At 49.6% G+C, this 15,289-nt stretch overlaps 1 protein-coding gene across 1 annotated transcript in view; it reads left to right on the top strand.

Annotated features, from left to right (window-relative positions):
- The window catches only part of ELAVL1 (ELAV like RNA binding protein 1), a 33,023-nt gene that overhangs the window by 12,209 nt on the left and 5,525 nt on the right, over window positions 1–15,289 (top strand). Inside the window, exons 2-4 of the mRNA XM_053910987.1 lie at window positions 976–1,163; window positions 9,099–9,202; window positions 10,756–10,909. Of these exons, the coding sequence (XP_053766962.1) occupies window positions 992–1,163; window positions 9,099–9,202; window positions 10,756–10,909 (430 nt within the window). The 5' untranslated portion in view covers window positions 976–991. The remainder of the gene's footprint in view (window positions 1–975; window positions 1,164–9,098; window positions 9,203–10,755; window positions 10,910–15,289) is intronic.

Genomic DNA, 15,289 nt, shown 5'->3' with positions numbered 1-15,289 from the left:
TTAAGATTTTTTTAAATTTATTTTTGGAGAGAGGGAGGAGAGAGAAAGAGAGGGAGAGAGACACCAATGTGAGAGAAACATCAATCGGTTGCCTCTCACATGCCATAACTGGGGACCAGGCCCATAGCCCAAGCATATACCTTGACCGGGAATTGAACCTACAACCTTTCACTTTGCAGGATGATGCCCAACCAACTAAGCCACGCTGGCCAGGGTGATATACTTTATTTTTTAGAGTAGTTTTACAGAAAGATTGCGAGGAAAGTACAAAATGAGTATCCATATACCTCTCTTCCAACACAAAGTTTCCCTTAGCATTAACATCTCACATTAGTGTGGTATTTTGTTGTAATTGATGAACCAATACTGATAACATATTAGCTGAAGCCTGTAGTGGCTTTAGGGTTCACTCTTGGTGTTTTACATTCCATGGTTTTGGACAAATGTAGAAGGACATGTATCCACTGTTATAGTATCACATAGCATAGCTTCACTGGCCTAAAAATCCTGTGTTTTGCCTCTGCATTCCTCCCTTCCCCACCCCTCCTCAACTCCCAGCAACCACTCATCCTTTCACTGTCTCCATAGTTTTGCCTTTTCCACAGTGTCATATAGTTGGGACCATATAGTATAAAGCCTTTCAAGCTTTTTTTTTTTTTTTTTTCATTTAATGATATGCATTTAAGGTTTCTCCATGTCTCTGTGGCTTGATATCTCATTTCTTTTTATCCCTGAATAATACTCCATTGCTTGTGTGTTTGTTTCTCAAATTTACCTACTGAAGGACGTCATGGTTGCTCCTAGTTTGGGGGCAGTTGTACCTGAAGCTGCGGTAAACATCCACATGCAGGTTTTTGTGTGGACTTAGGTTGAAGCAATGCTAAAGGGAATGCCAAGTGCTAATGCAGTCATTAGTTTTGTCTCACATTCTGCGGTGTGAGAATTAGGAATTTACTTGACTTTCCTCTCCTGCAGATTTTTAAAAAATACAATGTCTAATGGTTATGAAGACCACATGGCTGAAGACTGCAGGGATGACATCGGGAGAACAAATTTAATAGTCAACTACCTCCCTCAGAACATGACCCAGGATGAGTTGCGAAGTCTGTTCAGCAGTATTGGCGAAGTTGAATCTGCAAAACTTATTCGGGATAAAGTCGCAGGTAAAGAAGCCAAGATGTTTTTGTAAAGGGGGTGCTTGTGACTGTCCTGCTAAATGCTGTCTTCTTGACCTGTGATTCTGCAGTGTTCCTCAGCGTAAAAGAGCTGCAGCCTTGCACTGAGGCTTGCAAAGTTTCATTGTTATCTCAGACTACTTTGCTACTGCCAGTGTGTAAGATTGAATATGGGTTCCCAAAAGAAGAAAAAGTGAACGTCAGGCAGAGAACATGTCCAAAATAAGATGGTGGGAGGGGTAGAAAAATGAGGAGACACCAGAAACTGAGTCTGCTCGGTGAGCTGGAAGGGACAAAGGGAGGACAGCCTGCCCTGGTGTGGACCCCCCTCTGGATGGGCCAGGCAGGCCCATCCCTGTCTTCCCAGGTTCCCACACCTGGTCAGGCCCACAGCAGAGGTCTGAGTTCTAGTGGGTGGCCCCTTGTTAGGTTCGGGCCACCTCCACCGTTTGCTGTCATTCCTTCAACTTGAACATCTGAAACTCTGAACTTAACTCTTTGTGGGGGTGGGAGTAGGGCAGTGACTCAGCATGCTGGGGCTGAGCCTGTGTGGGCTTGGTAGGCAGACTCAAAGCCCCTCTTTCCACTCCTCACAGTGTGACTGCTAAGCCTCAGTGTCCCCATCCATAGTGTGGGGGTGGTGGCGCATACCTCCTGATGCTGCCTCCCTCATAAGAGTCTGTGGAAGGCCCAGCACCTGGAAAGGCCCTCATTCTAAGAACCCATTTTCAAGGACTCTTGAGAAGAATGTGGAAAGACCAGGTATTGTGGTTCTTTTCTCCCCAGGGAGAAATAGTGTTTGAGGGAGCCCTCCCCCTCCCCCCCCCTACCTTATTATTCTCTTGCCCTCCTCCTCTTCCCTCCCTCTCCTCTACTTCTACCTTCTTTCCCTCTTCCCCTCCTCTTCCTCTTCTCTGCTCTGGTGAGCTGAGGAATGAACAGTCCTCCCAGGAGGGCTCTGGCTGCCACCTAGGTTGTGGGACTGTTATTCCCTACACTGAAACTAATTTAAAAGTAAAACAGTATTTTTATTATGGAAATATAATACTCTGTTGTTCCAATTTACATATAGAATAAGATATTGAACCCCCTGTACTCCTTGTCAACTCCCAGCATTTGCCACAGATGGGACAAGGCCCATCCCCAGGACAACTGGTGGAGAGGCTGGCTGACCCCCTGTAGGGGATTGTTTTATCAGAGGGGGCTTGGAAGTTAAGAGCCTTTTAAGAACCCTTCCAGTTCTGAGAGTCTGTGATATAATCAATGTCTTCTAAATAGGAACTTTAAATAATACACAAAAGTGAATAGTATTAGACATGTTCTAGAAGCCACTCTCTCTCTCCTGTTCCAGGAAACCATCTTGAAATAAGAGTCTTTGTTCACAGGGGTTTTGAAATTCTCCTGTGCTTCTAGCAAGTCATGCCTTTCTCCATTTACTTTCTGGAGGAAGAGGATTTCAACCCATTGGTATTCCTCCATATTGCACTCTGATTTTGCAAGCATTCTCCCTGTACCTGACCTCTTTGTCTCTTCACTTGCTGTGGTTTTCAAAGGAATGTGAACTGTGGTAATAGGAACACCTAGATTTGGTGGGATTAGCTGGAAAAGTAGAGAACTGGTTTTGAGAGAGCAGTAAAATTGTAATTTGAAAGTTTTCAGTTCAGAGATAAACTTTTTCTTATCTTTGGTCAAGATAAGTGTAGTATTAGGAGTCTTGGAGTAAGTCGTCCTGGGCTTACATTTCAGCTCAGCACCTTGCTAGCAGTTGTTAAATTAGGTGAATGTAGCTTTATGAAAAAATTACTGCTTTCTCACTCTTCTCCTGCCACCAGTGCGTGAAACTTCTTCATTGGCTGGTCCTGGGATAGTGACCTTACGTTTCCTGCCCACTGCCTTTTGATTACACTGCTCTGGGGAAACCCAGGATATGGATACCTTCATCCAGCTTCTTTGTCCTGGCCAGGCTCTGGCTGCCCACACCAGAGAGAGACGGGCCCTGTCAAATCAAATCTCCACCTGAGCTCAGCTCACCATGAGGGCTGTCCCTGTTCCCCAGAGCAACAATGTCAGCGTGGTTTCCCCTCAGAATTCCTTCATCTCACCTGAGGACTTCCTTCTACTCCGCAGCCATCTCCATCTCTGTCCTGGGCGCTCTCCCTTCTCAGCAGCCCAGGACCCTCAAGCTATGCACATACTCACTTCCCTGGACCTTTCCAAGATTGTCCCATCAGCATTCAGCATGCTCTAGTCTCAGCTCTCTTTTAAAATAATTTTTTTTAAAGATGTTTATTCATTTATTTTTAGAGAGAAGGAAAGGGTTGGAGAAAGAGAGGGAGAGAAACATCAATTGTTTGCCTCTTGCATGCCCACAACTGGGGACCTGGCCCGCAACCCAGGCATGTGCCCTGACCAGGAATTGAACCAGCAACCTTTTGGTGTGTGGGGTGATGCTCAACCCACTGAGTCATACCAGTCAGGGCTCTTTTAAAAAAACTTGGTGACATTCTCCCACTTCCTGTAGCTCAGGTTTTCTCAGTTTGAGCACTCTTGGTATTTGGGACTGGATAATACCTGTGGGGGGATGTCCTGTGCATTGCAGGAGGTTGAACAGCATCACTGATTTTCACCCTGTAGAAGCCAGTGGCACTTTCTGAGCTGTGACGACCATATGCTGCCCAGTCATTGCCAAGTATTTCCTAGGGGGCAGAATCACTCATGATTGAAAACCACTGCTTGAGCTGTTCTCCTCCTCCTTTTCAGAGTCAGCAAATTGACTATCTCCTCTTCTTTAAAAGCCTCTTTCCTTGGCTTCTGTGAACCTCTCACCCTAGCTTTCACCTGCCCAGAGGCCTCACTCTGCCTCTATTGCAGACCCTTCCCAGCCGTTCACTTCAGCGACCCTCAGGGTTACTTCCAGGCCTCTTCTTCTGAAGCCTAGGCTATGGTGAATGAATGAGGCCCAAAGCTTAGCTCCCCCTTTAGTTTGCCACCTCTCTCTCCATGCTTCAGACCCCTCAACCCTTCAACTTCACTTTTCCAAACTAACCTTGACTTTTCTCACAAGCCAACTGCTTGTTTCCCAGTGTCCCCATGTTAATGGATGGCATCACTGTCCACTCAGTGGCTCTGGTTAGTAATCTAAGCATGACCTTTGAAAGTTATCCCTGGTATTTGTCCTTCTGGATGTTTCTATCTCTTTTGCTCCATCTCCCCTGCCTTTATCCTAGACCAAAGAACATTGCCCTCTGCCTGCGTTAGTGCTCTTGCCTCTTGACTGGCCACCTGTGTTCCCTTCAGACAAGCCTCACTGCAGCAAAGGGATCTCTTTAACAGTCCACATGTCACTCTACTTGCCTGCTTTAAAACCTCTTGGTTTAGGGTCCCATTTCCTTTAGGATGCCTTCCCTGACCTGACCCGGTCAGCTTTAGATGCCTCTCTTCTGGGTTCCGATAGCAACTGGACAGATCTGCAACATGGGTTTGCACACTGCACTGAAGTTGGAACTTTCTTATCTATTAGGTCCCTGTAATTCTTGGAATTAGGGGCCCTATTTCATCTCTATGGCCCTGGAAGTAGCCACAGTCTGTTGAAGGAATGAATAAATGGAAGGGTCTGGGAATTGAGGGAGCACACATATCAGCATGGGCATTCATTCACCCCGCAAATACTTATTCACTGCTAACCATGGGCCAAGCCCTGGTGACAGGAGGAATGAGGGACAGAGTGATGGCTAGGATGCTGAGAATGTTTCATGTGGTGGCCTCAAGATTCAGAATATTTCTGGCCAGTCAGGCCTCAGCCCCCACATTGGGGACATGCATTTAGTGTTGCCTCTTCCATCCACAGTCACTATGTAGCCCTGCCCTCTTCTCTCTCCTGATGTCCAGTCCCTAGGGAGCTGAGTTATGCCCTGCATGGCTGGTGGACCCTATTAGAAAAAGAGTAACTTGGGGGCACCCAGGACTCCTCTGTATAACTGTGGAGAACTCTGCTGTCTGGGGCTCCCCGCCTGCACTTACAGCACCAGCTGTCACCTGGGCATGTTGGGATCCTAGGGAGCTTTCAGAGCTAGTGAAGCCACCTGCACTCCTGTCCCACTCCACCCCATCTCAATTTCATTGGTCTGGGATGTTGCCTGGGCAGTGGCTACTTTTTAGAAGCTTCCCTGGTGATTTCAATGGGCAGCCAAAGATGAAAGTAATTGGTTTGTGGTGAAGGAAAGGGTAGAAATGGGTGCTCAGCACTATGTTAAGCACTCTGGACTACGGTCTCATCAAAAACCATGGGCTCCCCTTTGTTCCTCCCCCACCTTTCCTCCTGCTGCACATAGCTGCCCACCACAGAAGGTGGAACAGATTGAAGGGACAGAGCCAGCCCTGGGGATAGGTGTATGCAGAGGTCCCTCCCCAGCTGGCTCCAGAGGCTTAGCCCAGTCTAGGAGTGCTGACAGAGGAGTTGCTCCCTGGCACATTAGGCTCCCTGGAGCTCCCTCCTGCATCAGCCCACCTGCAAGTCTTCTCCATGGGCCTTCCTCCTGGTGCCCACCACCCTCATTTCAAAACTACTCAAGCTCACAGACTTTCCACTGGGCCCTGCCTGCTGTGACCCACTTTGCTCTCCACCCAGCCGCCACTTCTGACCCATTCTTCCATTTCCTGGAACACACCCGTCATCTTCACCTCATAGACTTGGCATTTGCTGTTTGGTCTGGAATGCTTGCCATCCCAAGGTACTGCTTCCCAAGGAGATATCACCTCCTCCAAGGGTGCTCCTGGCCACCCTGTTTACTGATGACCTGTCCTATCAGTCTCTCACCACAGAAAGAATCTCCCCATAGAACCTGTGTGGTAGCTTGGCTTCTTCCTCCCTTGCTGGTTTTTTTGTCCTCCTTGCCCACTGGGATGTGAGTTTCACTAAGGTACAAACTCCTCCTTTATGATCATCATCAAACTATCCCTCCACCCCAGCCAGCTTGGTCTGGCTATGACACCTACTAGGTGCTCCGTTAATACGGGTGGACTCATTGAGAAGAACTGGAATGGGAGCAGAACTGGGGAAGGCAGGCAGTGGCCATCTGAGGGTATGTGACTTCCTAGGTAACACTGGTGGATATAGGCATATGGGTAGTCAGAGAGGTCACCCAGGAATACTCTGATGAAGATAAAGACTAAAGGCAGAACCTTGGGGACCATCTCAATGAAATAGGCAGAGAACAAACCTAAAGGACAGCCAGGGAGAAGGAAAACTTGGTACTGTTGTCACATCCTGGGGGAGCTAGCACCTCAAGCTGAGAGCTCAGGAAGCTCTATCCTGAAACTGTCCATGGGGCACCACCCAGGTGTCATGGATGGCCTTGCTGACGGTGCTGGTGGTCACCATTGACCTCCCTGGGGAGCCAGCCAGGCCCACTGGGCACTGGAACGGGGCTAGGCTTGTGTTTGTATGCTAAGAGGAGCCAGCCACAGCTGAATACACAGGAACAGAGCCTGGGTGAGTCTTCTTTGTGCCTGGTTTCCCTAGCAGTGCTTCCGCTACCTGAGGCAGCAGTAGGAAGAAGGCAGGTGCTCCAGGGTGAGGTTGATCTTGTCAGAGGAGCAGAAAGACAAAGAGACCCATGTGCAGGTGGTGCTGATCAGAGAGGCAGACGGGCCTATCCAGGGCTGGTCCAGAGAGAACAGGCTTTTTGGCTTGGCTACAGTGACAGGCGGTCAGATTAGATTTAAAGAGCTGGCATTTGGGGGTAAAACTCCCAGCCAGGCCGAAGTTTGGTTGGGAATTCATACCATAGACCTCTGCCTTCCCAGCTCTTAAATTTGTGGTCTGGACTGTTTGCAAGGACCCTAAGTCCCTGACCTGGAGCCAACTGTAGTTTTCTGAGCTGCAAGTATGACTCTCCTGCTGGATAGGCCGGAGCCCCACAGACCTGCTCTTCAGGGTCCTCACTGTCTGGGGCTCAGGAACTGAGTCTTTGAGACCCATGGGGTTTTGAAAAATATGGGTCTGGAGGGTCAGGTTTTGTTTTTGTTTCTTTAAAAAAAGAAAACGGCAATGCAAATAATTTATATAGCTACTTCTCCCTGAAGGAGGGAGAATGGAATTCCACAAAGCACTTCCTGAGTGTGGGCTACGCAGCAACTTCCTTCCAAAGCTTACTGTATGGGGACAGGGGTGACCTTACAGTGGAGAAGAAACCTGCTGAACTGCCTGCCTCAGCCAGGGGATCAAGGTGAACATCATCTTAAGTCACTTAAGACAGCCTGCACCCCTGATGTGATGTGAGAAGGGCACTGTACTCTGCTTTCCCTCTCAAAACCCACACTCACCATTAGAGAAAACATTTGACAAATACAGGTTGAGGGCAATTCTACAGCATCCCTGAGCAGCCCTCAGAACTATCAAGGTCATCACAAGCAAGGGAGGTCTGAGAAACCGTCCCACCCAGGAGGAGCCTGAGGAGACGTGAGGGCCAAATGTTACGTGGGATCCTGGATGGCATCCCGGGACAGAAAAGAACATTAGGGGGAAACTAAGGCAATAGAAATCAAGTGTGGACTGCAGTTAATAATAATGTATTTCTGCTGGTTCATTACTTGTAACAAAGCATTCCATCCATTCTAGGATGACTTGTCACTAATGGGAAACTGGGCGTAGGGTATATGGGAACTCCTGTATTATCTTTGTAATTTTTCTTTAAATCTTAAAAAAAAAAGTTGTTTTTATTTTAAATGGCAAAACTGAGTTAGGCTGTCCACTGGGTTCCCCCAGCACTGTGGGTTGAGCCTTCATAGCTGTGATGAGGAGCTCAGCCTTTTTGTGCTCAAGGCTTGGTTGTATTGTTTACCTGCTCATTGTAACTCTCTGCCAACTGGAGGAATGGAGCAAAGCTCAGTGGGGGTGGGTCTTGGTCTTAGACACAGCTCTATTTCTGCCCAGGGCAGTGTCCTGTGTGTAGTGGGGGCCCTGTAGCATGGTGTGTGTTCAGGTCAGTTGTAGTCGTGTTGGTGGTTCCCTGCGCCGCCTCCTGCTCCTCGCCTGCAGTGAAGGTGTAAAGGTGGAGGGGTCCTTCCACCTTTGACCCTCAGCCTTTGCTCCCATCTGACCTCCTAGGAACCCACAGTCCCTCACCAACTTTGCCAAGTCCCCTGTGGGTATACAGTGGGTCACTCCCACTTCTAAAAAGTTTCACAAAGAAGGGATGGGGATATGCTACCTGTAACCTGGGATTTGTTTGGTGAGAACTCCAGTTTTTGCATCCCTCTGACTCCTCCAGACTTCAGCTGACAGTGCCATCACAGGGAGGCCGCTGCTAAGGGGGAACCTGCCAGCTTGGCCAGAGCTGTGAGGGCAGTGCAAGGCTGCCCGGTGGGGCCGCACTGCCCTCCTTGCTGTCCTTTCCTTGTGCTCCCCACTGGGTGCAGGGTTGGAAAAGTAAGTGGAACTGACGCTGGCACCAGGGCCCAGCGAGCTTTCCCTGCTCTGGGGCTGGAAGTGGTGGAGAAATGCCTGTCTGACTGTCTGCCACTTATAACCACCCTCCTATCCTTCCCAGACCCAGGCCACCTCAAAACCCCACAGAGTGGCCATCACCAATGGGGCTGGTCACTGTCATTGCTTTGGTGATTGGTTCCCCACAATGCAGTCAGTAGCACAATGTTTCTTTTTAAATAACTTTAATTACAAAAGTAACATTTGTTCTTTTCTGAAAATGTTCAAGTTCGCCAAACAAGTGTAACAAATAAACCATTAATACAGACTGTAAGTCACTTCCTGCGGGCCCTGGCTTTTAACACCCCTGTTCTTTTTTCTGTGTCTTTTCTCTGGCCTTGCTCTTTAGAACCCAGCCAGATGCAGGAGGGCACAGCCCTGTTCGCCCTCTCACTCCCACTCATTTGGTTTACCAGTGTGCCCGTGTTCTCCCACAGGACACAGCCTGGGCTATGGCTTTGTGAACTACGTGACTGCAAAGGACGCGGAGAGAGCAGTGAATACGCTGAATGGCCTGCGGCTCCAGTCCAAAACCATTAAGGTAAAGAGTGGCCAGCACCGCCCCATTCATTCCTGCCCTGGGCTGGCATCGGGGCCAAGCCCCTGTTGACTCACCATTACTGTCAAGGACACCATCAGCACCTTGGAACCCTGGCACTTCCAGAGCCCCTGGGGAGCCCCCTGTCTGCTCAGAATTGAGGCCTTGGCATGTGAGGTGTGTGTTGAGTGGTGATTGTCCAAGGCCTCCTGCTGTGGCTCATACCTTCCTCAGCCCCACCAGTAAAGGGAGGGTCTCCGTGAAGGGCACATAGACAGCAGTAGCCCCCTTTCTGGCTCAGGCCTGCCCTGCATGTCTTACTTCCGGCTGCAACAGTCCCATCCTTGTACAGCCCCATTCCTCTTCCTTGCCCACTCCTGGCTCACTGCAGTGGCACAGCAGTATCGCCCTTCCTACCCCATCACATTTGCTGCATTCAACAGTCACTCTTCAAATCAGCGAACAAATCAGACAAGTTCTGTGCCCTCACAGAGCTAGGTTTGTGTGTGTGTTCTTGGCACGCCCCTGCCCTTCCTGGCAGGCCTGAGCTCCGTTGTGGCAGACATCTATTGTCCGTGCCCTCCTTCTGCCCAGTGACACCAAGAGGTCATGTTTGCTCCTATGTTATGGAGTCAGGACACTCATCACATCAGTTTTGTGACCCTCAGAGAGAAAGTTCTGCACAGTCTCCACCTTCCGGAGCACGTGGTTCTATTTCCTCCCCTTCCATCTCCCAGCCTCCTTACCTGGGTCTGACTGAGTCCCATTTCCCCAGATTGCCCCTTTGTGGGCAGAAGGGCTTCCTCCCAGCTGCCCCTTCCCAGCAGGAGTGTGACCTTGGATCCATCCCTCTTTCTGGCCTGCAGGGTCCGTAAAGCTGTTGCTTTTTCTTCAAAGACCTTTTCTTTGAAAAAAGCACCAAGGACCATTTCTTCCCATCAGTCCCTGCAGCCTCCCCTTGCCACCTCTAGTGCACACATATACCATTTCATCTAAGCCACTACAAAAGTTCCTTTTAGGCTTTCTTCAAGTTTGGAAAGCATAAACCCAGAGGCCTAGAGTCATGTAATATTGAAGAGTTGAGTGTGGAACTTGGGGTTCCCCTCGTACTCGTGGGCCGCATCTGGGCTTCTCTGGTGGGTGAGCTTGCCTCTTGGCAGGTGGGTGTCCCACTCCCAGCAGCACCCAGCTCTTGCCCACCACCCCTGGGGCTCTTCTTGGGCAGGTCTTGTTTCCAGCCCAGCTCATCATCCAGAGAAGCATAAGTCCTTGGTAGGAGAATGGATAGCAGGGTTGGGTCCCTGCCCTGCCACCAACCAGCTGTGGGCCCTCAGTCACTCTTTTTGTAAAATAGGAATAACGTTCTCATTGAGAAGTAAGGGCCAGGTAAGAAAACAGTGCTGGCTGCTGCCTCATCGCCTGGCCCCCATGGGTGGTGGGTGTCTGTGTGCTCTCCCACCATAGACTGGCTTTTTCTCACCCCAGAATTTAACTCCCTCCCTCGGTGCTTTGGCCACTTCCCTGCCCTAACCCCAGGAAGTGGTTTTGTTTTCAAGGTGTCATATGCTCGCCCAAGCTCAGAGGTCATCAAAGATGCCAACTTGTACATCAGTGGGCTCCCCAGGAACATGACCCAGAAAGATGTGGAGGACATGTTCTCTCGGTTCGGGCGAATCATCAACTCCCGGGTCCTGGTGGACCAGACGACAGGTACAGCTGTGGCCTGGGATGCGCGGTGAGGTTTTCCTCTAGGGCAGGGGCTGGGTTTTCTAGGGAAGACAGGTCGTGTTTGAATTTAATGTTGTTAGTGGTTCTACCAATGAAGACAGAATTGAAGCGAGATGACATTGGTCTTTGTTTTATAAGAGGCATGAAAGAGTCCCTATGTCAACCTGGCGTTTTATGGTGAAAATACCAAGACATTCTGGCACCAAGACACACCTTCCCTGAGACACCCAAATGTCCTGGTCTGGTCTGTGATGGGGGTTCAGGGTTTGCTGCTGTTCTTACTGCAGGCACTTAGTGTGTGATGTGAAAGTCTTACCTCATGGTCCAGTTCTTTTTACTGCCATGAAGCTACCAGGGCAACTGTTTCTCATTTAGATGTCCCACCCACAGAACTCAAAGGTGCTGAATTCCTCTTGCTGATCATCCCGGCCCTGCTCAAGTCATCTCAGTTCAGGACATTAGCTGCTTGGGCTCTGGGTTTTGCATGAAGCAATCAGGCATAGCTGAGCTGAAGCTTGGAAGCAGCCCTGGCGGGCAGGTAGGCAGGAATCTGGGTTCCAGCCCTGACTATGTGGCCCGCATGCCCTGCTGGCCAAGGAACTGGGATCAGAACATGCCTTGCCAATTCCTATGCGATCCTCCATCTGGGGAGCAGTGAACTTGGGCCATGCCCACTTTAATACTCCTCACTTCTTTTCCCACTAGGAGTGGGAATATTCCAACAAACTAGAAAGGAAGCTTCTTGCCCACAGAGCTCAGTGAAGCTGGTAGACTTGTCTGTGGTTGATTTTTATGTTCCTCCGACACAGAGTATTCACCACTCCCTTCTCTGTGGTATTAAAACTAATATTGAGCCCTGGCTGGGTGCCAAGGGTGGTTTGGAGCATTGTCCCATACACCAGAAGGGTGCGGGTTCCATCCCCAGTTGGGGTGCACATGGGAGGGAACCGAGCAATGTTTTTCTCTCACATCGATGTTTCTCTCTTGTCTCTTTCTCCCCTTCCCCCTTCCCCTCTCTCTAAAAAATTAATAAACATATCCTCAGGTGAGGCTTAAAAAATTAATAATATTGGATAGTTAGGTCACAGAAAGTCATAGCTCTGAGGTGAGCTACCCTTTGCAGAGCAGACCCTGGAGAGGAAGGGAGCGGGGGCATACACGATTTTCCATGTTTCCCCTACACTGTGTGCTTTAGGGCAGGCAGCCTTGTCCACTGTTCTCCTTTCTCCAGCCCCAGCTGTGGAAGCTAAGGTTAGTACCTGTTGAGGCCTTGCCTTAAGAGGAGTGGACAGTTTGAGTCTCCCAGGGGCCTGAGGAAAAGTGGCTTGTGGCGTGTGGTCCACAGGCTCAGGCCACGGGCATTTCATTCGAGCTCTGGGTATACCCCTAGTCTGACAGACACCTGCTTCGACACCAGTTGAGGATGTAGGGATATGGGCCCTATCTCACCCATATTGCCTCCTTTATTCTACCCCTTTCCTCTAGGGTAGAGGGTGGGTGTCAAGTAAGGACACTCTCTACTTTGGTTTTCACCCTGGCCTGCACCAGATGAGTTTCCTTTGGTTCCTAAAGGCCTCCTTGAGAGGGAATGATGTGGTCAGCTGGTCAGTGCACGTATGGATTCCCAACCCCACCTGTATAGAAGCATCAGCCTGGGGCCCACCTTCTGCCTCCACAGCCCTGCTTCTCTAGCTCACACAATCCCAGCCGTGCCTCTGTGGGTCTCTGTCCAGCTCTGCCGAGCGCGCCCTGTTCTCCAGAGCTGGAGTCCGGCCACTTTGAGGAGAACCCCCGGGCACCTAGTTTTTGTGTCCCTTCTGTAGACAGCTCCCTCAGCCATTTGCTGGGGATTTTGCCTCCCTTCCCTCTGTAAGACTTCTGTCTCCTAGAGTGTTAGGGACACTCAGGGCTGCCCTCCAGGCTCAGTTGTGACCTCAGGGTGGTGTCCTGCACCCTCTCTCCCCCTCAGGCCTCCCTGCTAGCCTCTGCCTTCAGTGAAGGGACGGGAGTTTCCACCCCACACCTTTCCCTGTTGTGGAATCCTCAAAGGAGGAGCAGAGGGAAGGGAAGGGAAGGGAAGGGAAGGATGAGGGGCTCCATCCCCCAGCCCTGCTTCCTGACCTGGGGGTGGAATTAGAAAGTACAAAGTTGAGCCCCCTAGGGTTATAGGATTCCCTCTGCTCTTCCCTCTGCTCTAGAGGAGGCCACCCACCCAGTGCTGCTCTGTTGGTACCCCATGGAGCCCATAGGGGGCTGGGGCAGAGGACTGCATGGCAGGCAGGTTTGCCTTCATATGACAATGCTTTTTAGTGTTGAAGAAATGGGGAAGCTCTCTTAAGAAACCTTTACAACCTGAGCTGACAGAACTTAATTTTTTTTTAAACTTCTTTGCTTCTTCATCCATTTTAATTGTGAACTTCATAGTTTACTCATCTGGAGATCATGCCATTTATTTGGTTTCCATTCTTAATTCCAAAAAACACTAGAGTGCTCTGACCCGTGTGGCTCAGTTGGTTGGACATCGTCCCACAAAGTGATTCTGGGTCAGGGCACATGCTTGTGTTGTGGATTTGGTCCTAGTCAGGGCACATGTGAGAGGCAACCTCTTGATGGTTTCTCTCACATAGATGTTTCTGTCCCTTTCTCTCTCCCTCCTTTCCCCTCCCTCTAAAAATAAATAAATAAAGTTTAAAAAAACACTAGAAGGAAAAACCCACAAAGCTATCTTCAAAAGTGTACGTACATTCACCAGATCTGTGAATTAACGTCCCCTTGCGTTAACTAACATTTTCTCTTTTTTCTTTGTTTTTATTCTTATGTTTTTAAAATAACATTTTCTTTCGCTTTCTCAGGTTTTGTCCATTGCACTCTGTAAGTTTTCATTTGAAAGCCATTTGACAAAACCAAACAGGAAAGTCCCATTTGCACACACACTTTCTCTCTGCTTGATCTTGAGGTCTTTATAAATAGAATGAAGCTGTCTCCCTGTAGGAGCCAGCCAGCTCCAGCTTTCAGCATCTTTTGCCTACTGGTAGATTTTGTTCAGGTTTCCATGTGTCTAAGCTGTTTTTCATGCCCTCAAGAACAAATAAAGAACATTTTTAGGTGTTCTTTTGACTTGAAATTGAAAAATAAACTCAAGTTCTAGAATTTCCTCAGGCACACATGTGAGTTGCCTGGTCTGACCTCACTAACTCAGTGAGTGTCTGCCTGTGAGAGTGTGAAAGCAGTGTTTAAGGAGCTATGAAGCCACTGCTAGGGCAGCCTAGAGGCGGCTGGGAGCTGCCGGGTGGCCTCCCAGGCTCTGTGCTGGGGGTCGGGGAAGCTTCCCAGTGAGAGCGTTAATGTGTGCTTTAGGACGCAGCATGGGCTGTCCACTTCAGGTTAAAGTTGTCAACAAAGAAATCCTGGTGCCAGGGTCCCTGACTGTTCACTGCGTGTTTCAGTAGGGCCCATGGTGCCACATCCAAGTCAGGCCCAAATATGGGGTCAACCATGTCTTGCAATGACTTTTGTCATCTCAGCACCCCACCCAATGTTCCTGAGTCTCTCTCTGTCCCTCCATGGCCTCCAGACCAGTTGAGGAGACCCATGCCCCATGCCCAGTACCCATCATGGAGGCAGTTGGTGGGACCCTGTGGGAAATAGTGAGGAGAGGTGCTGGAATGGGGTTTTTTGTTTTACTTTATTTTTTTATTTATTCTAGAGAGTCAATAAAAGGGGATGGGAAGGGAAGGAGAAAGAGGGAAACATCACTGTGTGGTTGCCTCTTGCACATGACCCACCTGGGGACCGAACCCACAACCCAGCCATGTGCCCTGACCAGGATTCAGACCTGCGACTTTTGGTTTGCAGGACAATGCCCAACCCACTGAGCCTCATCAGACAGGGCTGTCCTGGTTTTATCAGTTTCATTGACCACGTGCCGAAAGCCTTTGTCTAGAGAAGGAAATGTGACTTATGACAGCCTGTGACTAACAGGCATGATGAGTGTCTAGGATATGGCTGTGGACCACAGCCACCCCACCAGTGACACCTGTAACTCCAGCCCAGCAATGTTACCCTCAGACTGGCCCTCACTGTCATCTCTCCACTACACTTGGATCTTCACATTTGATCCCCATTCTTTCTCCTCAGGAGAAGGAGCCAGGTTCTTCTGTGGCTCCAGATTCCCTCACCCCAGCTCCACCCCCTTCCTTGAGTTCTCCAAGGGCTAAGATCTGCTCATTGTCCCCCCATACCCAGAATATGGATGGACAGGGAGGTGCAGGCAGCTGAGCCCTCTCCCACTGATTTGTTCTGGTCTTGCACTTGTGCCAGCTGTCCAGACACTGCCTTTAGCAGTTGGGCCTTGGACCTCAG

Source organism: Desmodus rotundus, chromosome 9, assembly GCF_022682495.2.
Source record: "Desmodus rotundus isolate HL8 chromosome 9, HLdesRot8A.1, whole genome shotgun sequence".
Taxonomy (NCBI): Eukaryota; Metazoa; Chordata; class Mammalia; order Chiroptera; family Phyllostomidae; genus Desmodus; species Desmodus rotundus.
Note: the sequence above shows the minus strand (reverse complement) of the source record. Positions and strands in the feature narration are given on the sequence as shown.